This window comes from Leptonotus elevatus, chromosome 11 (genome assembly GCF_054856555.1).
Source record: "Leptonotus elevatus isolate MCC_2025b chromosome 11, RoL_Lele_1.0, whole genome shotgun sequence".
Taxonomy (NCBI): domain Eukaryota; kingdom Metazoa; phylum Chordata; class Actinopteri; order Syngnathiformes; family Syngnathidae; genus Leptonotus; species Leptonotus elevatus.
The window spans coordinates 6,403,321-6,427,911 of NC_141249.1; the positions used below are offsets into that span (position 1 = coordinate 6,403,321).

A 24,591-nucleotide genomic window follows, 5' to 3' on the forward strand; every position below is an offset into this window, starting at 1 on the left:
CATTTCTTACCCGATTATAAATTATTATTTAAATAATTTGTATTATTTATGCAATGTACATTTCTTAAGGATAAATCTGAAGGTTTTGTTATTCATAATCATCAAAATGTAGAAAAAGCTGTAAGAAAAGAGCCATGCTTCCAACTGGACAATCTTTATTGTGTATTAAATATACTGTTACAGAAAGTGTAATGATTCTAACATGAATATTTCTTTGCATGCTTTTTAAAGTTGTGTTTTTATTTGTAGACTTGAGATGCAGTTTATTCAGCCGTTGTATGCCAAGTTTAAACATGTACTCTATATTCCAACAGGTCAAGCATTTCCTTCGCGAGGAATCCATGGAAGACGCATCGCTAGATGAAGCTCCCACATAGAAATCCTTCTTTTTTGCTTTCTTCTATGTCTTAATTTTGATCACAGTCAATGCTGAAGTAGTAATGTGCTTTTAAAAAACTGAAATTAAAGGTTTTCAACCAGTCCAACGTGAAGGCTTCTTGAAGCTTTCTGTGGTCATCAGAGTGTTTTGGGGCAATTGATGAGATTGTTGTTCTGAGCAGATGGGTTCTCTCTCGGTGAAGTGACAACGGGCCGGTCACTGTCCATCCTAATATTGTAGGATTTAGCTGCAAGACACAAACGCGTTAATTTGTTTTTGGTTCTGTCACTGGGAAATTCCTGTAACTTTTGGAATGTGGCATACAGCTGTTTAAACAAAGTTAAAACATTCCTAAATTTGCACTGTAATGGAACTTTGACTGCGGTCAGAACTGCAATAAACTTATTTTTTTAAACACCCACTCCTTCTGGCACACCCAAACACAGCCATTTTCTAGACTTCTCACAAATTAGTTTAAAATGTGGTTTTGTTTTGTTTTTTGGGGGGGACGCTCAACTGTTACTTACTTCTAGAGAAGACATAGTATTTGTAGCCCTCTGGTTCCCTGTAACTGGGGACAGAAACAGCCGATGTGACAGTGGTGGGGAATCCTCGCCAGGCCGTCCGGATATTGACTGTCGGTCCCAAAAGTGAAACTGGAAACATATCAGCTTTGTCAAAAACAACTCGTTAACATTTCAGTCCTAAGGTTTCTCGTAAATGGTGCTGAGGCTCTTTCCCATGTGTTAAATCTCACAGGACCAGGTTGTCCCCTCTGTTTGAGAGGCATGACTCATTTTCCAGAAAGCTGTGTTGAAACTCAAAAGTGACCTGTGTGAGTTCACCGAGTGTTATTGTTCTGCTCGCGCCCGCTGTGACATTTACCACACAATTTCAGTCAAAACAGCCTGAAAACCACTCCCTGGCCATAACATTAGGTGCACCTTCATGATCTAATGCAAGAGAAATTATCCCTTTACCAAAATTCAGAGATTTGATTGATACGGTCAGATATGTTAACTGAACATATCCTGAAAATAAAGCCCCATGGTAAATTATACATTCATAAAGTGTGATAAAATCTTTTTTTTTAAATTGTTGGGGTGACAAACCCTAAATGAAGTGCAATTTGGTCACTGCATTTCTATCAAAACTTCTCCCCTGTTCAGAGTTGTGTAGTTGTTATTCCTACCTGTTTGTCGCGCCACTCGATTACGGACTGTGTAAATGGCAAAACTGGGTTTCCTGTTACATGAGGGACTGCTGCCAAACTGATAGGAATATTTCTGCACCAATCCACCTGGAAGAATCAACAGTTATGAGTTTGGACACTGTGCCAAAATGCAATATTTAGGTAATAATTGACATGTGGGTCACCTGTCTTGAAGAAATATACAGATTCTCTCCTCCTCCGGTACTGGGGAACAGAAAGAGCAGCTGTGATGCGACCTTGAAGTCCGTCAAAGCCCGTCTCAACGTCCTTTGGATATCCAGGGTCCAAATTATTGTTCTCAAATCTCCAGTACTGGTTTCCCTGCAAGCCACACGAAACTCGCATATAATAATGCATCCCGGTGTGTGTGTTTTATTTTAAGATGATCGCGACAAAGTCACACAAATGACCTTGAAAATGTATGTTTTCCCCTGACAATTGCAACGAGTGAACACAGTGTCAATGGGGGATGGGACGCCCCACGTTTGTGTGATGTCACGGGCTGGACCTGGCACCCTGTTTCTGTCCAAAAACCAAAAGTAGTGCCCTGTAGAGAACATGAACACCTATTAGACTGCATGAGAGAAATATGTACATATTCAAGAATATATGTTGTCTTAACTTATTCTACTGTTGATTAGAATGCTATGTTTATTATGCTACGCGCTCAACTGATCTTGAAAATTGTCAAGGATATTAATCATTGGAAAATGTAATCCACAAATCTTCACCTACTATATACCTAAATGACACCCATTTATCAAGGTGTAGTTTAATGGCTAATAATACACAACAAAATATTTGCCTTTATGACTATGCAAGTGGTGATGCAATAATGTTAATGTCATGGCTTGAGATGCAAGTGTCCCATTGTCACAATAAATTATATTTTCATAACCACAGTGACTTAACATGTATTTTTTGTTATGTTTTTCTCGTTAAAAATCATTTCTGGCACCAACCTCTGAAAACCGCTATTGTTCCGTTCCTCAGGGTGGTGACTGCATTGGCAGGACGCCCGCTGCACAAGTTTGTGTCATTGCTGTCATCTGGAAATAAAGACATCTTTAATAAAAACATCACTGTGGGGAAAATGAAAATAAATATTGTAACCACAACTTAATCTGAAGGTGGGTGGGTTATTATTTATGTATTTTTCTTTTTTTTCTCCCTGTAGTAGTTTTAACTGTTAACTCCACTCAATGTGGGAAACCAAAAATGCTTATAACACTCAATTGTGTACTCCATGGAAAAAATTAAGCAATCAGAAAATATATTGTGGCGAAGGTCATGGGTAATATCACACCTCTGGCAATCCCTCTGGTAATATTTGAACGTCAACTAGAAAATCTGTAATTCATTACAATTCCCAGAGTTTCTTTTATAGAATGTTGTCCTGATATTCAAAGCAAGTGTTTACCTGCTTGGTAGTCCCTGGAGCTATCCACAGTCAGCACTGCATCGACTGGCTTAGTCTCAGGTTTGAAAGCAGGTTTATCCACAGAGACTGTTATCAGTGGACCGGAAGGGTTTGGCTTATCCTGAGGTTTGGTGGTGGTTTCAGGTGATTCAGGACTGGTGGGTTTCTGTGTATCTGTTACTGGAGCGGTGGAAGGTTCTGCCTGGGTAACCTCATCTGTAGAATCACTTTGCGACGCATCTTTGAGCAAAGGATTAACTGTCGTCGTGTCGTCGAGGTCCGATCCCACCGGAGAAACACTAGCGGAGGAATTCTTAAGGTCTGGCGGAGAGGAAGGGTGGCCTGTTGTACCAACTGAAGTGGTTGTGATTGATTGTGGGACTGTTGTCAAATCAGTGAGGATAGGTGCCTCAGAGCTTTCTGCATCTGTGTAGGAATCTTGTGTTGGGTGTTGGGGTGCTGAAGTTGTGGCCGACTCTTGTGAGCGCTCTGAAGGTGTGGATGACTCTTGTGTGGGCTCTGATGGCAATGCAGGTGTAGATGACACTTGTGAGGGTTTTGGTGGTGGTACAGAAGATGTGAAAGACTCTTGTGAGGGCTCTGATGGTGGTACTGAAGATGTGGAAGACTCTTGTGAGGGTTCTTGTGGTGGTACTGAAGATGTGGAAGACTCTGAAGATTCTTGTGGTGGTACTGAAGATGTAGAAGACTCTTGTGAAGGTACTGAAGATGTGAAAGACTCCGAAGGTTCTTGTGGTGGTACTGAAGATGTGGAAGACTCTTGTGAGGGTTCTGATGGTAGTACTGAAGATGTGGAAGACTCTTGTGAGGGTTCTGAAGGTGGTACTGAAGATGTGGAAGGCTCTTGTGTGGGTTCTGATGGTGGTACTGAAGATGTGGAAGGCTCTTTTGAGGGTTCTGATGGTAGTACTGAAGATGTGGAAGACTCTTCTGAGGGTTCTGAAGGTGGTACTGAAGATGTGGAAGGCTCTTGTGTGGGTTCTGATGGTGGTACTGAAGATGTGGAAGACTCTTGTGAGGGTTCTGATGGTAGTACTGAAGATGTGGAAGACTCTTGTGAGGGTTCTGAAGGTGGTACTGAAGATATGGAAGACTCTTGTGAGGGTTCTTGTGGGGCTAAGGTTGTGGACAGCTCCTTTGTGGGTTCTGAAGTTGCAGCTACATTAGGAACTGCAGTGGAAAACGAGGGTGTGCCATCTTCAGTCTGAGAATCTGTCTGTGCCCGGGATGCTTTCTCCTGCATTGTAGTGACCGCTGTGGAAGAAGGTTCTGGTTGGGGTTCTGAAGTTGGACTGGGTTGTTTGGAAACTTGTTCAGCTTCCGTGGTGACTTGTGAAGATGTTGTCTCTGAGTCAGGTAAAACAGTCGAAACAACGGATTGATCAGAATGACTTTTCTATTGTGAGGGTATTTACATTGTTAGAGTGGTACCCCCTTATATGTAAACTTTCAATGGTTCACCCGTGTCAAATATCTAAATCCATCTCGTCTACCCCTTTAAAGATCAAAATAAACCTCAAGTTACAACCCGTCCTATCTTTACACACCTGCTCTCTCAGTGGAGGTGACTCCATCATCCATGGGAATGGTTGAAAGGTTGACCTCATCTTCTGAAGGTGTTGTCGCCAATGGAACTGTCTCTGTCCTCGCCTGTGAAGTGTCTGTGATCACGGTGGCTTGAGTGGAGACCGCATCCAGTGGCTCAGCTTCAGATGAGCCATACCCACTAGTGCTTTCTGGCGTCTGACTTTCCTCTGGATCTGCAGTGTCGGAATGGTCATCACTGGGAATGGTCTCTGTGGGAGTAGCTATATCCACAAGGTTATAGTGTAAAAATACAGCTACAATGTCAATTTCATGAGAGATTACAAGTGAAAGATGTAATTTGTTTCTTATAGCTCACCATCATTGGCATCATCTTGTGGAAACAATGTTGGACTCACTAGCAGAACGTCGTTATTATCTGTCATGGGAAAATATGAAACAAATGATGTCTGCACGCCTACACATGAATGATTACTTTCAAAATAATGTACAGTCATACTAAGGCACACTCCCAGGCCATTATATCTTTGGGAGCAAAACCTGGAGGAACATAAGGGCTTGATTCGCTCTTCTTAGAAGTCTTTTACAAGATGATGGGAGTATGTCTGTGGGAAATTCGAGTGATTCATCCAGAACACCATGTGAGTGTAGAGTTTGTGGTCCACGCCATCCCTGATTAGTTAATTCCCAGTTATCAGATAATGAGGTGTGTTCCAATACTTTTGGCCATGTAGCCTAGTCCTGCCGTCCTCTTTTGATTTTTCTCTCTTGGGCGTGAAGCTGTGCCCATTAGCCTCCCACACTGTCAGCACTGCTCTCTTGTGTTACTGTTGGCCACTCAAGCATGTGCTTCTTGGCTTTCTGCATGGTGACCAAACCACAGCAATACAACTACAATCGCTCACAAACATTGTTTTGATAATTGGGTCGTGCTCATATTAAAAACAGATGCGCTCAAGTATATTTTGGAGGACCTTAGATCCATCCACCCGTCAATCCACTGTCTATGGTTCTTATCTTAAAATGGGTCATAAGTCAACTAGAATTTTTCCTCTAGTCTATCTATCCTAGTTGACTTTTGGAGGGAGGTTAGAATATACGCCAGTCAAACATAGGGAGGAAGACAGAGTATTCGGGGAAAACCCAAACAAAAGAAAAACATACTAGAATAGTTACCTTCATCGTTTGCCCCACTGAATGCCACAGATGGCTGTTCTGCTTCATTTACAGTTTCCTCTGTAGGAATATTGATGAATAAATATTAGTGGGATCATCGTTGCCAGTCCTGTAAATTATTTACATAACACATATCGTATATATTTTGTTAAAATCAAGCCTTTTGTCAAGGTAAATATACCTTTGGGGGTTTTATCATCTACATTATCACATGAACTACTCGTCCCTGGTGCTGATGCATTGGATGCTCCATTGTTTTCCTCTGTGGCAATTAAGACAGAAAATAGCATCAACCAAATGTGTTGGTGTAGATTCCTGCATGCTGCATGCGTGTTAGCATGCAGGGCTACTTTTGTACTGCACTACAATTTCTACCATTTGTTGCCTCTCCTACTTTGCGTTGTTCGTGCAAGTTAATTATTCAAGTCATTAATTTGACTAATGCACGGTATTTACTGCTGTGTCTTTGTATCAGAAGCACGACACTGATCATGCGCAATATGCCGGACATAGCTTACCTTCTGCATCACAGTGGATCTTGTAATCAGGGCAACACTGCTTGAATTTAACACAACCAGAGTCACAGCTACACAGTTGGCCTCTCTTGAATGATTCCCCACATCGACCTCGACAGGAGTTCTCTGTGGCAGATAAATGCAATATGACACACCTGCAAAGTCAGCTACAGCTAATAGTACATATACAGCAAGATTTTTATTCTTGAGAAACATTAGGGCAATATCGGACACTTTAGGGCCAGGAATGCTAAATGGTCTTTCACTTGTATAGCGCTTTTCCACCTATTAAGGCCCTCAAAGCACTTCACTACTGATGGTGCAGCATCAGGAGCAACTGGGGGTTCAGTGTCTTACCCAAGGACACTTCAACATTGGCACAACAGTGGTGGATAGAACCCACAACCTTGGGAGATGACCACTCTACCACTGAACCATTCCACAACCAAAGGGATGGGCAACTGGTGGCCCAGGGGCCACACTCAAAGTTGGTCCTTTGATTAATTTCACCCACCAAAATGTTTTTAATAAATTTTATTCCTGCAAACAAAACAAAAAACACTGATGATGTTCAATATGTGTTTTCCTGAAGCACGAAGGGAAACGGGTGAAAAAAATTGCGTAAAAAAAGAGAAAAAAATCTACGAATATGCAAATCCGTAGGTGCTGAACTGCTAATATGCAGGGTTCAAGTCTACTTTTAAGTTGCAATATTAACATTCATCACTAGATGGCAGACACCAGATCTTATACTGCCCTATACTACAATGTGAGTAGCCGACCTAATGATTTTTGATGATTTTTAATGATATGCAGAACAAACATAATACCTCAATAATATTACAATTTTGAGAGTCGATTTTTGTGAAAAAATGCACAAAATGAATACTTGCACTTAACTCATTCACTGCTATAGACGTAAAAAATTCATTTGAACTATTTCTATTAGTTTCACATTTGTTTCCCACTTTTGTTAACAAGAGAATGAAAACCTAGAAAAAAAGGTATTGTACATTTAGAAAAGATATAACATTTGTGATTAATCGTGAGTTAACTATTAAAGTCATGCGATTAATTACAATTAAAAAATGTAATCGTCTGACGCCCCTAATTTTTAAATATTTTCTTTTTTGTTTCATTACTTAATTATTTAAACTCAAGATTAATCACAAATGTTATATCTGTTCTATATGTACAATACATTTTTTCTAGGTTTTCATACTCTTGTTAACAAAAGTGGAAAAAATGTGAAACTAGTTCAAATAATTTTTTGACGTCTATAACCGTCAATGGCAGTAAATTAGTTAATATTGGTTTCTTATTCAACAGTTGTGTCGTCCTTGAATATAATTGTTTATGCAAGAGAGCCCTGCACTGGGAAAAAAAATAATGTAGTGTGGGGTCAATTTGTTGGTTCCTTAAACCCCTATGTTGTTGGGTTATGAGAGTGAATCTTTTATACATTGTGAAATGTTATCAAAAATGAAGAGCACATTTTTCGCACATATGCTCGTATTTTGTCCTACTCCATATCTAAAATAGCATTTAGGAAAGCCCCCCAATAGTAATGATAGAAAATTGTAACATCCTCCAGAATTTAAGTTTCCCATCCCAATAAAACATACATTTTAGAATGTTGAAATATTTTTTCTGGCTGTACTTTATTAATGCCAGTGAGAGTAAATCTGCATGTATGTACTTTACTTTACATTGTTTAAAGCTTATAAATGAACGATTGCTTCTTCTGTTCAACACTGAGGGTTTTATTAAATATCCACCTACTTTTTACCTTTCAGTGAAACTATTCTTGCGAGTTCAACATTACTCAAGTAAAACGTGAAATACAGTATTCACTCACTTGTGGTGCATTGAGATTCAAAGTCGAGGCAACATTCGCCGTACGCCACGCAGTTATAATCACATTGGCACATGTAACCTCGGTAGTACTCGTTACCACATCTTCCCCTGCAACTGTCTGTTTCTGATAAGAGAGCATTGAATTACAGGAAAACTGAGTGTAGAAGAGATGACACACAGAGGACCTGTCTGGTAAATAATTGCCACAATAGTAAACATAAATGAGTACAATAAACACACGTCATTATTTGTTTACTCACAGCATGCAGCTAAAAGGCACCATATAAGCATTATACTCACTTTGACTGAGAATTGGAGTCAAGGCACAAGCCAGCAGAATAAGTGAACACAAAGGAGTCGGAGACATTCTTTTGTATACCTGAAAGTAAGCACATTAAATAATGAAATGTTTTTTTCGGAGCATAAATGACAAAAATATCCTACCAAGCATAAAGCTCTATGTAAATCCTGCTTAACTTTGGACTTCTGCTGCTTTTAAAGGCTGAGAGAGGCCGGCGAACTTGGTCATAATTGGCAGACCCGGTCTGTCGTCGAAATGACCTCACACGCCGCAGGGAGGGTCTTTCGTTCATTTCCTCACAAACACCTGGAAGTACGCCGACACATCTGTGCCAGGCAGACTTCTGAAAACACCAACTTTGTAATGTGCCACACATACAGTGAATGCGGAAAATTCACAGCAGTTCACTCTTTCCACATTTTGTTATATGTTACAGCCTCATCCCAAAATGAAATACATTCATTTTTTAAATCTGAATTTGACACACAACAGCCCAAGTTTTATGAAAGTATTCACAGCCTTTGCCAACAAACTAAAAATTGAGCTCGAGAACCCAATAGTTACTCAGTCAGAGCTCTAGCAACCCTCTGTGGAGAGAGGAGAACCTTTCCAGAAGGACAACCATCTCTGCAGCACTCAACCAGACCTGTATGGTATTGGTAAGTGGCCAGACGAAGCCACTCCTAACTAAACGGCACAAGACAGCCTTTCTGGAGTTTGCCAAAAGACACCTGAAGAAAGACTGTCACACCATGAGAAAAATAATTCTCTGGTCTGATGAGACAGATTGAATTATCTGGCGTGAATGCCAGGCATCATGTTTGGAGGAAACCAGGCACCACGCATCACCTGACTAATACCATTGCTACAGTGAAGCTCCCCATCCATCATGATGGAACACGAGAGGTGCTTCATCATAAGTGTTATAGGGAGCAGGGGAGCTACTCAGCTATTCAAGTGAGTTTTTTCTCCAGGAATGCTTCTAACATCCATCCAATCATTTTCTTAAGTTTAGATAAAAGACATAAAGAATAACATTGTCTTATTAAGTTATTTTATGGATACAATTCTGAACTGGACATGGAACATAGTCTGCCAATTTATTGGAATGGAATACATGAACTGACTCCGTTTTTAAGTTGTCATAATAATAAAATAATGTCTTCCGACTCAGTAGTGTGTGCAGTTATTTTCTTTCCCTCTCCCCCAAAGATCGCATTATGGATTTTATCCGGGTCCTCCAGCTTTCTCTCACATTTACAAAAAATAAAGACTTTAAATTGTCCCATAGGTTTGCATGTGAGCGTAAACTGTAAAATGTCAGTGTTCACTGTACATTTCTGTGGAACTGAATGTACACGATGGGGTACATGATATAAAGTTGGCCGTTTTTGAAGTAGTGTGTAATTATGTAAAAGCTGAGCCTGATTAAAAAGTAATTATTTAGCGTGTGACCACAAGAGAGCAAAACTGGACCCACTTTTAAACTTTTTCCACCCTCCATATGTGAGGAATATAATGAGTGGAATTAATGAATAATTTATAATGGAATGGACTTTTATATGTTTGTGTATATCGTGATGCAATTTTGCCTAAGGAATTCTTAACTTACTGTCACAATATTGATTGCAATTAGCAGCAAACAACTTGGTTTGGTTCTATGCTTTTATTAAACATACCAACATAAAGAAAACACAAAACACATTATAAGTTTAAAATATAAATTGAAGTAAAGAAAAAAATAAAAATAGGAAGAAAAAAGAGTTTGTATGTTCAAAAGGGGTAGGAGTTAGTTCAAAATTTATCTAGTCCTACCCCTTATTCGTTTTATGTTATTTTATCAACATGTTCTTTTATCAACATAAAACGAATAAGGGGTAGGACTGGATACGTTTTTAACTTCCTCCTACCCCTTTTGAACATATAAACTATTTTCTTTCTTCCTATTATTTCTCTTTTTTACTTCAATTTATATTTTAAACTTGTAATGTGTTTTGTGTTTTCTTTATGTTTATATGTTTAATAAAACCAAACCAACTTGTTTGTTGCTAATTGCAATTGATATTGTGACAGTAAGTTAAGAATTCCTTGGGCATAATTGCCTCACGATATGCACAAAAATATAAAAGTCGATTCCAAGCCATTATAAATTCTTCATTAATTCCACTTATTATATTTCTCACATATGGAGGGTGGAAAAAGTTTAAAAGTGGGTCCAGTGCGCTCTCTTGTGGCCACACGCTAGATAACTACTTTTTTATCAGGCTCGGCTTTTACATAATTACACACTACTTCAAAAACAACCAACTTTACATCATGTACCCCATTGTGTACATTCAGTTCCACAGAAATTTACAGTGAACACTGGCATTTTACAGGGTGTGCATATTTGGAGTGCACACTAAAGAGTCAGACGTAAACCCCACCCAGAATCTTTACGTGTAACTTTTGTTGTTGACACGCACTTAATACACACATATTTGATTCAATTTTTAAGCACACAGCTTACCTGTTCAAATTTGATTTGATTTTAACACTATAATCAAAGGTGCCACAACATAGGTGCAGTCGACTGACAGGCCTATATCAATGATAAAGCACCCAGCATTAGGCCTTATTAGCTTGTTAATATTTATAGGCTTGTTGTCATGTTTAATTCATTTAATTCATAATGTTTTTTCCTCCAGTTTTAAATGTCCTATTTGGATGTTTGTCATTGAACGCACCTAATACTAATACAAAATCGAAGCCAGTGTTTTGCTAGTGACTACTAGTGTAGTCAAACAAAAAATTTTTTTTGTTGTTTTTCTTTTTTTACTGGCGAGAACGGGCTTCCATAGCATGCAGCATCTTTGGAGTGTATGATATACCGTAACTCAATTGATATACCGTAACTCAATACGGCTGATGCGCCTGTGGCGGATGAGACAACTGAAGAACACGAGTAAGGAACCAGTACCATTTTTGCACCCTGGTAAGAGGTGGACACTGGACAGGAAGCCACTGATGGACCTCGGGAGGAGGAAACCCATGTATCAGCTCAGGATAAGATAAAAGTGACTCAAAAGAGCGAAACACCTGCATTGCTCTCAACTAGGAACTTTACCCCCAAAGACCACTATTTTCGACAACAGATAGAACAACGGAAAATAAATTTAGATATTAGGCTTCAACAACGCATGCAGGTCCTCCATTCTGCGCCAAATTATTATGGAGCAGGTTACATTGACTCAGGCACAAAAGGAGAGAAACAAAAGTCAGTTTGAAGTGGAGGAGTCCAACTTGTTTGACTCCCTCAGACCCGTCACCAACATCATAGAGGATGTCGAAACCAGTGCCGGCCAGCCCGATGATCACAAAGAAACAGATAATGAAGGGGATAAAGAGGTTGAGCAGCACAGAGGAACAGGGGAGGAAAAAGAAAGGGAGATTGAATACCACCGAGGAGACGGAGATAAAAAGGACAATGAAAGTGCAAGTGCTATTGTCACAGACAATATTTTCTAAACCACTTATGTACGTCGCCAATTTATTACATTTCAAACTGCAAAATTATCCCAATCTACAAAGCTGGGGAAAAAAATACAAGTTCACAAATTACAGGCCTGTCTCCCTTCTACCACAATTGTCCAAAATTCTTGAAAAACTTTTCAATAACAGATTAGATAAATTCATAGAAAAACATAAAATACTTTCTGATGGTCAGTAGATTTAGAAAAAAACAGGTCAACTGCATAGATAAAAAGAAACTTACAATAGGACTGTTCGTCGATCAACAAAAATCTTTTGATTCTATAAACCATTATATATTGATCAGTAAATTTGAGCGTTATTGTATTAGGGATACAGCCTTGAATTGGATCAGAAGTTATTTACAAGAAATAAACCGTTTGTAATGTTGGGGGAATTAGGATCAAAATGTTTGGACATGATATGTGGTGTCCCCCAGGGGTCAGTGTTGGGGCCAAAACTGTTTATATTGTATATTAATGATTTATGCAATGTGTCTCATTTACTGAAGTTTGTGTTATTTGCAGATGACACTATTCTGGTTTCTGGTGAGAAAATGCATCTTATTTTGGATACAATTACCTCAGAGTTTAAGAAAGTAAAAACATGGCTTAATAAATACAAGTTATCAAAAAATTTAAACAAGACGAAATTAGTTGTGTTTGGTAATGTTAAAATAGGTAACTGCGCAAGATTGCAAATTGAAGGTGTAGATATAGAAAGAGTAAATAAGATTAAATTCCTGGGGGTAATTGTTGATCATAAAATCTGCTGGAAACCACACATTAAATATATTGGATCCAAACTTTCTAAAAGCATCTCCATTCTGGCAAAAGTCAAACATTTTCTCAATCAGAAATCATTACACATTCTGTACTGCTCTCTAGTTTTAACACATTTAAATTATTGTTCAAAAGTTTGGGGAAACACAAGACATCATTACAACCTCTGTTTCTGTTGCAAAAAAGAGCTATAAGAGCAGTCCATAATGTATTATATCTCCACCACACCAATACACTGTTTTTACGATCTAAAACTGTAAAAATCTTGTGGTATTTAATACTGTACAATTGGTGTATAAATCTAGACATAATTTACTGCCGGGCAATATTGAAAATATGTTTTCAGAGTAGACATAGACCAGTTCAAAAGGAAATATAAAATCAATATTTTTGAAAAGTATAGGGAAGAGGTAGTGCTTGTCAATGAAAAGTAACATTGGTTGTTGTTGTTCTTATTATTGTATTATTATTAGTATTGTTGTTATTGGCAAGAAAATATTTTAAGTCACACAAGCATCGCACACAGGAGGCACAAGGTCGAAGACAAAGAAAAGATGACCAAAGAACAGTCGATAGGGGAATGGTTAAAGAATTGCTTCTTCAAGAAAAATACAATAAAAATGAATCCTCATCTGAGTGAAAAGTGTAACCCTACTGTATTCCTTTCTTGGAGCTATAATGTGGCTCTACACAGGTGCATCATTTCCCCTGGGATGAGTACAAGCAATTTACGGTATTATTAATTCGCAGTCTCTAGTGCATTTGAAGGTACTGTGTAAGGTTCAGCAAGTAGATGACAAGTGTGGTACTCTAATAAATTTATTTACATGAAAATCCATCCATCTATTTTCTATAGCATTTGGGCATCATAAAAGGATCACGGGTGAGTTAGCCTTGGGCAAGAGCCGATGTTCTAGTTGCCAGTCAATCACTAAGTACAGTCAGTCACACTCACATTCACGTGTGCGGGCTATTTAGTTGTCCATGTACCAAGTCCATGTGCTAGTATGTTGTTTGTCCTCACTTTTATCTTACTAACCAGCTGTAAGACAAAAGAAAAGAGGCAGTCTTACTGCCTCTGCCTCAGTCATGTCTTCCTGGAAGCATGTGAGCGTAGTGTGATTTGGGTGTACATTAATTAAGTACATTAAAGTAAAGTAAAGTAAGTCAAGTCAAGCTTATTTATTTATTTACACAAGAGTCTCAAAGGGCTTCACATGCCCACAGTTGACACATTTTAACGACACCCCCTAATGGACTAATCGAACCAAACACAAAAAGCAACAACAACAGGCAAAAAATGACAAACCGTGAAAAGGGACCGCAAATGTGCTACTCCCCCTTCCAGGATGATCAGGCTGCAATGGATGAGATCGTCATTATTTCAGCATTAATAATTTGGTGACATGTGGCGTGCTGCGATATTTTTCTAAAAGTTGAAATGGGGGCGTTGGCTAAATGGGGAGAATTTGAGTGATGTTGATGTAGTTGGTGTTATCATCCAGGTGGGGGCCAAATAGCATTCATCAATGCGAATACAGCGTGTGGAGTGAAATTGTAAAATTCACAGACTTTAGCTCACTTCGTACATTGCCACTATCTATCAAATTACTTATTAAAGCTATCTACTTGTAGTTTCTTCGATGATACTTTTTTGGGGGTCCTGGTCTCATACGAATTAATTAACCAATAAGATGCTGCTATTCACTCTTAAACACGCCTCTATACGGTTGCTATGCCTACTTGACGGTTCTCTCTGAGTGACGGGCTAGGTAGCCAATCGTCGTCGTGAAGGGGGTGAGTGGGAGTGCACCCTTGGAAAGCGTCGCTCTTTTCTACTACAACAAGCATACGGCTGAGTGTTACCTACGAGACTGTCGGATGGAGGCTGTTGACACACTGGGGCAGGACTATGCCATATAAACGTCTCCGGAGAAGTCTACACAGGTAATACATTACCCTCTATTCCAATTTTCCGTCTCTTCAAACACCGTTTATAACATTTTATTTGTGAAAGCGTCGTGCATTTTGGTCATGTATGGCTGTGGCAGCACTCTAGTTGACGCCGTTGTTTGACACAAGCTAACCCAGATGTACTGTACTGTAGTTCACCTGAATAAACTCGAGTATTAATTTACTAAATGTATAGGACCACAGTTTAAAGTTTTATTTAACGTAACAGAGAAGCATGTATTTTTTGTTGAGGTGTACAGATATTTGAATTGTCTGGGTGTTGTAGCAATTGGATACAATTAATGCAACTTTTAAGTCAGTACCTCCCAACTTTTATAGATGACGAAGATCTCATGATGCAAATTCCTAAATTTGCACAGTTGATAAATACTTTTCATTCTATGATGTCTTGTGATTCGTTAATCTACTTCGGCGGGTGTCATCCATGGCATTGGACAAATAGTTTTATTTTCAGTGAGGTTTTTGTCACTCTTGAACAATTTGATACTTGAAAATGCTACTCAAAAGGTTGTAAACTCAGTATTGGGTTTCTGGGCTGGCTGCATGGGCAGCAGGGCCCCAAAAGGTGTGTTGGTTTCCAGTGGATATCCAGTCGTAATTCATGGTTTGATAGATGTTCCAATCCGTTTATATAATTTTTTGAAATGTAATACTCAAGTAACATTGTTTCAGAAAAGCCCGCGTCTTTATCTGTTAATCCCAATCCCAAGAAACAGTGCTAATGCAAAGCCTGGTGGGAAGTCACATTTCTATAAATGTTTACATGTCATTTTCTATATAAATATGAAAGCATATAGTTAAGGTGATGTTAGTTTGATTTTTAGGATTTACATTAAGATCAGCATCTCCAAATCCGAGACCACGGTCCTCAGTCGGAAAAGGGTGGAGTCACTGTTCGGGTCGGGAATGAGATTCTGCCCCAAGTGGAGGAGTTCAAGTATCTTGGGGTCTTGTTCACAAGTGAGGGCAGAATGGAGCGGGAGATCGACAGTCACGGTGCAGCGTCTGATGCGGACTCCGTATCGGTCCGTTGTGGTGAAGAAGGTGCTGAGTTGAAAGGTGAAGCTCTCGATTTACCGGTCGAGCTACGTTCCTACCCTCACCTGTGGTCACGAGCTGTGGGTCGGATACGAGCGGCCGAAATGAGTTTCCTCCTCTGGGCATGCCCCACCGGCGGGAGGCCCCGCGACCCGACCCCGGATAAGCGGTAGATAATGGATGGATAGATTTACATTAAGATAAGACAGCATTTCATGACCGGTATATGTAGCAGTTTAAGGAATTCCAAAGGGATTCACAATGATACTCTTTCCTCCCACTGTACTTCGCCAGCAACTTCTATTCCTACCTTTTTACGATCTGAATCAGAGTAGATTGCTTGACGTATCTGGTGCAGCTGTCTATATGAACGGTTGAAAATAGTAGCTGTGACACCAAGCTACTAACTAATAACACAGCCAGTGGCAAGAAAGTAGCAAGCAGAAAAAATAAAGAGAAGTGATGCGGGGAGAAAACGAGGACATGTCAAATAGAAATTTCCTCCAGTACTGCACGCAGCCAATTGTGTTTACACAGCATCAGCAGCACTTGGAGGAAAATGAAAGGAGCAGGTGAATACTTAGATCGCCCTCTTTTAGGTTTAGATTTGAATGGACTAGCCTATTGACATTTGACACCTGCTGAATTGTTCTAACTGTGCACATGGTTAGTGTAAGAGCTATGCATAGTAGATTGACCTTACTCGATTAATTTAGGACTGTTTTCTTTAATCTAGGGCTGGGCGATATGGGCAAAAAATAAAATCTCGATTTTTTTTGCAGTCATTCAGGACGATTGTGATTTTAATCGAATAAACCCAAGAAACATTTATTTAAAGGTTTCATGTATTAAAAAATGGTTCCTGTGCAAACATTTCAGACAACAATAATGTACACGGATTCTAAATGAGTTTTAACATAAACTTAACCTACATAGTTTGTACTTCAATGCCACAATTAAGTGTTGGTAGCTACTGTAAACATGTCTTGTAAACCACCCATCCAGCATTGGGCAAAATTACAACTCACGAAAACATTTGGATGCAACACAACATAAGAACAGCAGCTTTTAATAATCCAGAAGACAAAATTTGATTTCACGATTTAGCAAATTTTCAATGATTCGATTTTTAAAATGAAGATGTATCGAATTAATTCTATTTATTGCCCAGCCCTACTTTAATCTAGTATATTTCCAATTGTCGTCGTGTGGCATCCCTCAAATGTGTAGTCATGCAGGTTGGTGTACACAGTCATGTTAAGAAATACTGTTTCTTCATGAAAAATGACTATGAGCTGTGCTTGAGGCTGTGTCTGTGTCCAGCCAAGGTGCCTCTCCTCCACAGATGGAAGGGTCCTCGGGCAGTCTGGTTCTGGCTCTTGTTTCTGGGTTAGTAGTTCATTTGCTGCCTCATTGAGTCCAGTGATCAACTCAAATAAAAAAATAAATAAGTAAAAGGCAGCAATATGGATCTCGAGTTAAGTAGTAATTGTCTTAAGGGCATTCTTTTTTGTAAATATTTATTGTGTATTTTGGCAAGGGATAGATTTGTTATTTGTGTGTTGATTTTTAATCATTCAGAATTGACATTCCTTAATGATCATAAACAAAGCATTGGATCAATTTTGTAGTTGCAATGTCTTGGTGCACTGAAATCATAATGATTTTAATGCTTGACAACAACCACAGAGTGCAACTAATTCAGGCCCATCTAGTTGGCTGCCTTACTAAACACTTGCTGGGTGATGTGGCCCAAAATTCATATCACGGTATCAATTGTATCCATTCACAGCAAGTATCATGATATCAAATTAAGGGTAACATACTTTTAATTAATAATAATTTCATAAGTGAAATTAATAATTTTTTAATAGGTTAATAAAATACTCCATTAGACGAGAGCAACTAAATTGATCAAATAAATAGCAAATGGCACATTAATTAGATTAACATTACTGTGCTAATCTCAAATCAGAATTAAATGTTTGCAGTGCACTCTCTTGTGCAAAATAATGCAAACAAAAAATACAGCCAATATTTTAAATGAAAACAGTGTATAGCTGGCTTTCATTGTACTTTTCTATAATTCATTCAGAGTACTTTGTCTATGCATTGATTAACTTCCGTTCAATGAGTGTCTTCTACTTCTTGAATCGCTCTCCTTTGATTTCCTGTCATCTCCGGGTGTCAACTGTAATCATCCATCCAGACATTTTCCGAATCGCTTATTTCTCATTCAGTATCACAGATATTTCAGGCAAAAGACACCAAAAAAAATGTGAGTCATTAAATGAATGTCTAGTATAAACATGGTATTAATTTACTGAAAGGTTGTGTGGACCTCCTTGTTAGATTGTGAAGAGTATTTTCTGTGGCACACTAATGTATTCTCATGCAGCTGCTCATGCAAGCAATGCCTGCCTGGCACATGGTCACAGACTGCAGTAGTGCTGCATTGACAAAACTACATTCAGGGCCAGGCTAGGACAATGGCCAGTCTGCCTGGCCTATGTTGATCACGTTGATTTTCCCCATAGGTCCTCTCTTAGTAAAAGCCCCCCCCCCCTTTTTTTTTTATACCAGTTTAATTACTTTTCTTTACTGTGCTGAATTTTGCCTTGTCATTAAATACAGGTAATAATGTTTGATTTGCCTTTATGTGCAAAGCATTGCTGTGTTGCCAGTACTGCGTTCACCAGGAAAAAATAAACCTCATTAATGCACTTAATAATAACAACATTCTCTTTTTCTCAGTCGATGAAAGCAGGTTAATCTGTAAAATAAATACCGGTATATGCATGAAATACTGTAATGGAGAACATTTTCATACCATCCAAATTCGGTTAGCAAATAAATGTATAATGTTGGTAGCAGCACATTAATTAGGCATTCTAAGCATGAATATAAACCCTATAAATGTACATATACCGATAGAAATTACATCTCAAAAAGCATTAGAGAGGATGGACATGGATGGAATTCAAAAGAGAAAACACTATCAGCCATGCTGAAATTGAATTAGCAAATAAACATAGGCAGGGGTGCATATAAATATTTTGGCATGGTTCTCAAATGATTACCAGAGGTTGTTGTTTGGTGCTCATTTCTCCCCGGTGCCCCCCCCCCCCCCCCCCACAGTATAAAAACAGTAAATATGAAACAATCATTGAAAATTATTGTATTATATTATGACTATACAGGGCCACTACCGGTTCTGGCAGGGCCACCAATAGCCTTAATGTAGGACCGTGGGTGGGGAGGATAGATGGATGCAAGGATATGGATAGATAGATAGATAGGCTGTTTGTGAATGCAGGGGGAGTAGAAACACAAATTATTGGACCTTATTAATAACACACCACTCAAAAAGATAGACAGAAGGGGTGTGCATCTCTCCAATAAAAAATATATTGATACAAGGATAGTACATTTTAAAATGTAACGATTTAGTTCAGTTGACTTAAAACCAATTTTCCAATTCAAATAGTTTTTTTGTACATCCATGATCATTTGATTGATTAATTAATTTAATAATTTCTTTCGCTGCAACTTACAACACTGATTTGTTCGTAAGTGAACCAAAAAAGGACAGTACACGTCATGCTACCTAACATAGCGTCAGGGGCTAAATTGAGTAACAAATGGGAGCATTATCAAACAAACCAGACGTCAGTTGTCTCGTACTTCCTCATGGCTATGTTTCAAGGCGACACACTCAATGAACTGCAATTCCCCAACAACTGTTCATACCTCTGTGTGCCATATGGATGGAGTACAGCTGCCACAGCTATTCCATTCTTGTGGAACGGTAGCCTCCCTGTGCAGTCCATCACACACTCACTCAGGGTTCGAACTCAGTGTCACCAGGTCACTGGCCTGGAAGAGTAGCGCGCTGACTGCTGAACTAAAAGCCCAGACTGCCAACTCAGCGGCCAGCAAAAGTCTTTACCCTCTTTGAAGGTTCATAGGTGTGAGATTGTACTAAAATGGCATCTGTTCCACTTGTATGCATGTTAGAAAATTGTAGCTCACTGAGAAATAAGGCCTGACACGATACGGTCTCCTCTCCATGCTTTACCAACCTGAATGACAGATGAGTCAATGCTTGATGAAGGTTTCCACTTAACTGTAATTAGTAGTGTTTAATTATCTTGGGCAGCAAGGGAGAATGCAAACTCCTCAACGAAAGGAGACAGCATACTGTCAGGTTAGAAGCTCCGGGCTTATCAATGAAAACAAAGTCACTGAACCAATGTGACTGTCAAGACTTCAGAAAAAAAAAAAAAATATACCGCATGTACCGTTAGTGCGCCGTCACTTACTTGGGGATCATGAGGCTAGAGGAGACGTAGGAGACGTAGAAACAGGACTATTTGTTTTAGCCATCTCTTTGTTTGAGACATCTGCGAGTAACCGGGGTTCTGAGAGAGGGTGAAATAAAACATGTTCACATTGAGATGAAAAGATGCCCCGTGTGTTTTGTGTTGTAATTCGGTTGGCTGCTTGTGTTTTCCAGGGTGTGAGGATTTTATTCATTCTACCATCTGTCCGAGACTTGATTTTTTTCATGGTGGCAATCTGTGTGGTGGTAGACAGTCCAAGTTTGCCTATGCTCTGTCAACAAAAAATAGTTTGGAATGCCTCCATCTGAAGGGGTTTGTGTGACCCTGTGATTCTAGGACCTAGTTATGAGGGGCATTATGCAATATAGTTTCTCAATAATTGCAGTGCCTTTTGGACATCATCTGCTACCTCTTGCATCACCAGGGACAAACTTGTCATCCAAAAATTGTAGTAGCTATGCATATGCTCCAGCATTTTTCACCTAATTTTCGGCTGTTTCATCATCAGCAGGATCATACAAAATACTGTCTTTGAGATTTTGATCCAGAAATGTCTCTCACAATTAATAGTTTTGGAGTTTACTCCAGCAGCTACTCGTTTCAATCGTCCGGTGACTGAATTTGGAGCACCTGTTGGCAGAGTAGTACTACGAAGCATTAGTATTGTGTTCAACTATTTCCATAAAAAAGAAGAAGAAGATAATACAGTATATTGCTATAATGTCAGAGGAATAACAACACAACATGCTAAGTCAATTTCTGAAGAACAACTTTATTACTAAGCAAAAAATAATCAAAGGAACCCTGTTGAATACGGTAGCAACACAATATAACTATTTGAGCGCACAGAACTTGTAATATTCAAACATTAAACTTATTTGTGATGATTCCGTTTGTTTACTGTGTCACTGAATACACAGACTAGTACAAAGCGCATGTTGAATACAGCAGGTAAGTGGCTGTGCTGTTCTCGTGTATAAATTCACTGTACACAGTGTCATTATTTGTAGGTTTGTCTTAAAACTGGCTGTAAAAACGGGTGCATCTTAATTTTCGTGCCAGAACAAGTCTAATTTAGTAAATTTACAGTGTTTGGGACAGCGTTGCCTGTCGCTGGGCATTCCGTTGGATGAAGCTGGTGTGCGAATCTGACAATTTGGTTAATGAAAGTGAATTGCGCTCGGTGTAAAAAAGGACGCATGATTAGGGTGCAACTCCACCCAGGCACACAGTTATACTGTGCTTTGCGCAGGTGGAAGAATTTTATTTTTTGTTCCAATTCAATCAGGTAGATGACAAAAGTTAATCAAAGGAACCCTGTTGAATACGGTAGCAACACAATATAACTATTTGAGCGCACAGAACTTGTAATATTCAAACATTAAACTTATTTGTGATGATTCCGTTTGTTTACTGTGTCACTGAATACACAGACTAGTACAAAGCGCATGTTGAATACAGCAGGTAAGTGGCTGTGCTGTTCTCGTGTATAAATTCACTGTACACAGTGTCATTATTTGTAGGTTTGTCTTAAAACTGGCTGTAAAAACGGGTGCATCTTAATTTTCGTGCCAGAACAAGTCTAATTTAGTAAATTTACAGTGTTTGGGACAGCGTTGCCTGTCGCTGGGCATTCCGTTGGATGAAGCTGGTGTGCGAATCTGAGAATTTGGTTAATGAAAGTGAATTGCGCTCGGTGTAAAAAAGGACGCATGATTAGGGTGCAACTCCACCCAGGCACACAGTTATACTGTGCTTTGCGCAGGTGGAAGAATTCTATTTTTTGTTCCAATTCAATCAGGTAGATGACAAAAGTTTGAACCACACAAGTATAGTAACTACCCACTCATCAGTCACCTCCTTGGTGGGTCTTTCTCTTCCACCATGCCTCCAATTACTGCTCTCAGACTTTTTCCTTCACTCCCAGTCATCCTTTGAGATTTTCTTCTGAAGCCTTTTATAAATCTGTTATTCCCCACTCCCCAGGAGCCTCCTTCCTACACTAAACAGGTCTCTCTCGTGTGTTTTCAAGAAGATATTGCTATCCTAAGCCTTGTTTTTTTTCTTGGTCAGATCGCAGCTTTTATGACACAGGAAAGCACTGCTGTTCACAGTGCTGCAAATGGCGAAAAATCAAGAGTAATTGATATCTCTTACCACAAACTATGATTCCAGAACAGTCTAATTTTGAAACTCATCTTACAACTATGTGTGTACATCCATATGTGGAGGAGACGCTCCTGCAACTTTCATAAGAACTTGGGCTAAACTTAGCTTCTCCCCAATATACAAAGATGTTAAGGCAAGCTGTATCACTTGAACGTAGTTCCTTCATGTGAGTTGCTACTTCTTTATGAGCCAGGGCTATGGTGCCACCTTGTAGCATTTTAGTGTTAAAGAAAGTGAACAAAGCACATAAATAGATGACTTTTTCAGTAAATACTAAAATGAGGTAAGTTCCCCAGGAAAAAAAAACAAACGGTGAATAATGATCGTTGACTAGGTGGGGGGTTCACTGTATTGCACTTGATTGTTAGATGTCTAACATGAAGGAATTAAAGAACTGTGAAAACATGGACTAAAGTCCTAACAAATATACATCATTTACGCTTCCATTACAGAGCATGGTGACTGTTGAGTGACAATGGCTTCCTTTCAGAACAACTTCTGGGTAAGTGTCTCAATAATTAGGCTACAATGATCCAAATACACACAATTGAATTTTTAAGGCAATAGAGCTACTCAATTCATTGTATATTTTTTTGCAGTTTTATTGTATTTGGCTTCTTTAGTGTGGTTTTCTGTTTAGTGCTTCATAATTTTAATTTCTGCCCTGTTATTGAGCAAGAAATTGTGATTTGGTTTATTTTCCCAAACAAACTTATTGTATAAAGGGTTTACCCTATGAACCCAACATGTCATAGTAATGAAATATGTAAAACGAGGTTTTAGCGCCGGGGTGGGCAAACTTGGTCCTCAAGGGCCGGAGTCCTGCAGGTTTTGGAGCGTGCCCTCTTCCAACACTGGCTGATTCTAATCAACAGGATCGTTATCAGGCTTATGCAAAGCTTGCTGATGAGCTGATCATATACCAGCAGTATTGGAGAAGGGAAACGTCCAGAACCTGCAGGACTTCGACCCTCAAGGACCGAGTTTGCTCCTCACTGTTCTAGCGAGTGCAGACCTACATTTTACTATAACTTCAAGATCAAAGATTTGTGTGCTGTGTGCTATGATATCTGTTTCTTTGTAATCATTATAAACCCTAGCCTGATGTTTAGTAGATTTTGCTCATAAAATAATTCTCAATCTGACTTTAATGTACATAAATATTGCATTTTTCTTATGAGATTATTTTAATTGCTTTACATGCCATTATCATGTTGTTCAGTTCTTCTCAAGAATTTTTAACCCCCCCCCCCCACCACAAAAATATTATTATTTTTTTCGCGACCCCCAACACTCCGCCGCAACTATAATTGTCTCTAATGCAGAGGAGCTAATACTCCCCACTCAATTTAGCTCTTTCCTATTTTATTTATGAAGCATTTTAAAACAACTATTGCTGTATACAAAGTGTTGTAAATTGAGTACAAATCAGTCATGCAATAAAGACAGGTTAAACAAAATAAAAAATAAATGAATCACTATCATAAGTAAGTAATAATAACCTACTAATCTAACCCACTACTGTAGTTGATGTGCAATTACACTTTATTCTACTGAGACATAAAAAAATATATTGAAAAAAATTCCCTCGGGTCACAGGCGCCCCACATTGCCCGCCCTACTATTTCAGGAGGACTGTGGCTATATTAATGTTTGCAAGTGTACCTGGAAGTTTCAAATGAGGATCTCTTATCGGCCAATTCACACTGACTGCGGAACGGACGCGGAGCGACATACTTACGGACGCCGCAAGGAATAGAAAGCATTTGAGTCTGTGTGTCAATTCACACCAGCTGCATTACGGTGCGGATCGGCTGCTGAGCTACGAAAGGTTTCCGCAAGCTTTCTATTTTTTCTGGATTCCGCATGCGGATTTTCAAGAAGCTGAAGAAATTACACGAGCCAGACAGGATCAGGCATCGGCATCAAGATAGATCTGGTATATTTCAAAATAAAACTGTTTACGAACTCTTTTTTTGTGGGGAGGGAAGGTAGCTAACTATATAACATGACATGAGTCGGACAATTAAAAGACGAAAAAATTAGCTCAGAATAAATTAAACATGACAAAATAACACTATTTAAACAAAAAATTTACTTATCCATGGTAGAAGAGCCATGGTAGAAGTCCCAGAAATAATGTCCAAAAAGCATATCGGTGTGACGACAGACAAGCGTGGCTATTGTTTAACAGTAGCGCTCTTAATACATGGTTGTTATCGCAACTCAACTCTTCAGCGTGAACCCCTGTGATCTTATGGTCTGGCGGGTGTAGATTTCCGGACACGTACAGCTCACGCACATTGCATTCTGTGCGACTGCCTTACTGAAACCAGTCCGCGTCCGCT

The 24,591-nt window shown here is 39.1% G+C and overlaps 3 protein-coding genes across 8 annotated transcripts in view; 2 read left to right on the forward strand and 1 right to left on the reverse strand.

The window, feature by feature from the left end:
• Positions 1-485, forward strand: part of tprb (translocated promoter region b, nuclear basket protein) — a 29,479-nt gene extending 28,994 nt beyond the window's left edge. For all 3 annotated transcript variants that reach the window (XM_086088398.1, XM_086088399.1, XM_086088400.1), the window contains exon 51: positions 315-485. In XM_086088398.1, the coding sequence (XP_085944524.1) occupies positions 315-364 (50 nt within the window). In that variant the 3' untranslated portion in view covers positions 365-485. The remainder of the gene's footprint in view (positions 1-314) is intronic.
• On the reverse strand, positions 139-14,169 carry prg4b (proteoglycan 4b). Of its 4 annotated transcripts, none has more exons than XM_086088403.1 (15): positions 14,029-14,169; positions 8,427-8,505; positions 8,128-8,250; positions 6,273-6,395; positions 5,936-6,016; positions 5,755-5,814; positions 4,937-4,996; positions 4,581-4,841; positions 3,013-4,380; positions 2,555-2,641; positions 2,003-2,139; positions 1,757-1,913; positions 1,572-1,679; positions 907-1,035; positions 139-626 (listed from the first exon to the last, which is right to left on the reverse strand). In XM_086088403.1, exons 2-15 carry the CDS (start codon positions 8,491-8,493, stop codon positions 517-519), a joined length of 2,871 nt encoding a protein of 956 aa, XP_085944529.1. In that variant the 5' UTR covers positions 8,494-8,505; positions 14,029-14,169; the 3' UTR covers positions 139-516. The 4 variants fall into 4 exon arrangements, with proteins under 4 accessions (XP_085944529.1, XP_085944527.1, XP_085944531.1 ...); XM_086088401.1 differs by lacking the exon at positions 14,029-14,169 and adding an exon at positions 8,571-8,644; XM_086088405.1 differs by lacking the exon at positions 8,128-8,250.
• A 376-nt stretch (positions 14,170-14,545) lies between these two features.
• The window catches only part of fcho1 (FCH and mu domain containing endocytic adaptor 1), a 36,082-nt gene continuing 26,036 nt past the window's right edge, over positions 14,546-24,591 (forward strand). The window contains exons 1-2 of the mRNA XM_086090247.1: positions 14,546-14,666; positions 22,696-22,745. Coding sequence (XP_085946373.1) covers positions 22,719-22,745 — 27 coding nt within the window. The 5' untranslated portion in view covers positions 14,546-14,666; positions 22,696-22,718. The remainder of the gene's footprint in view (positions 14,667-22,695; positions 22,746-24,591) is intronic.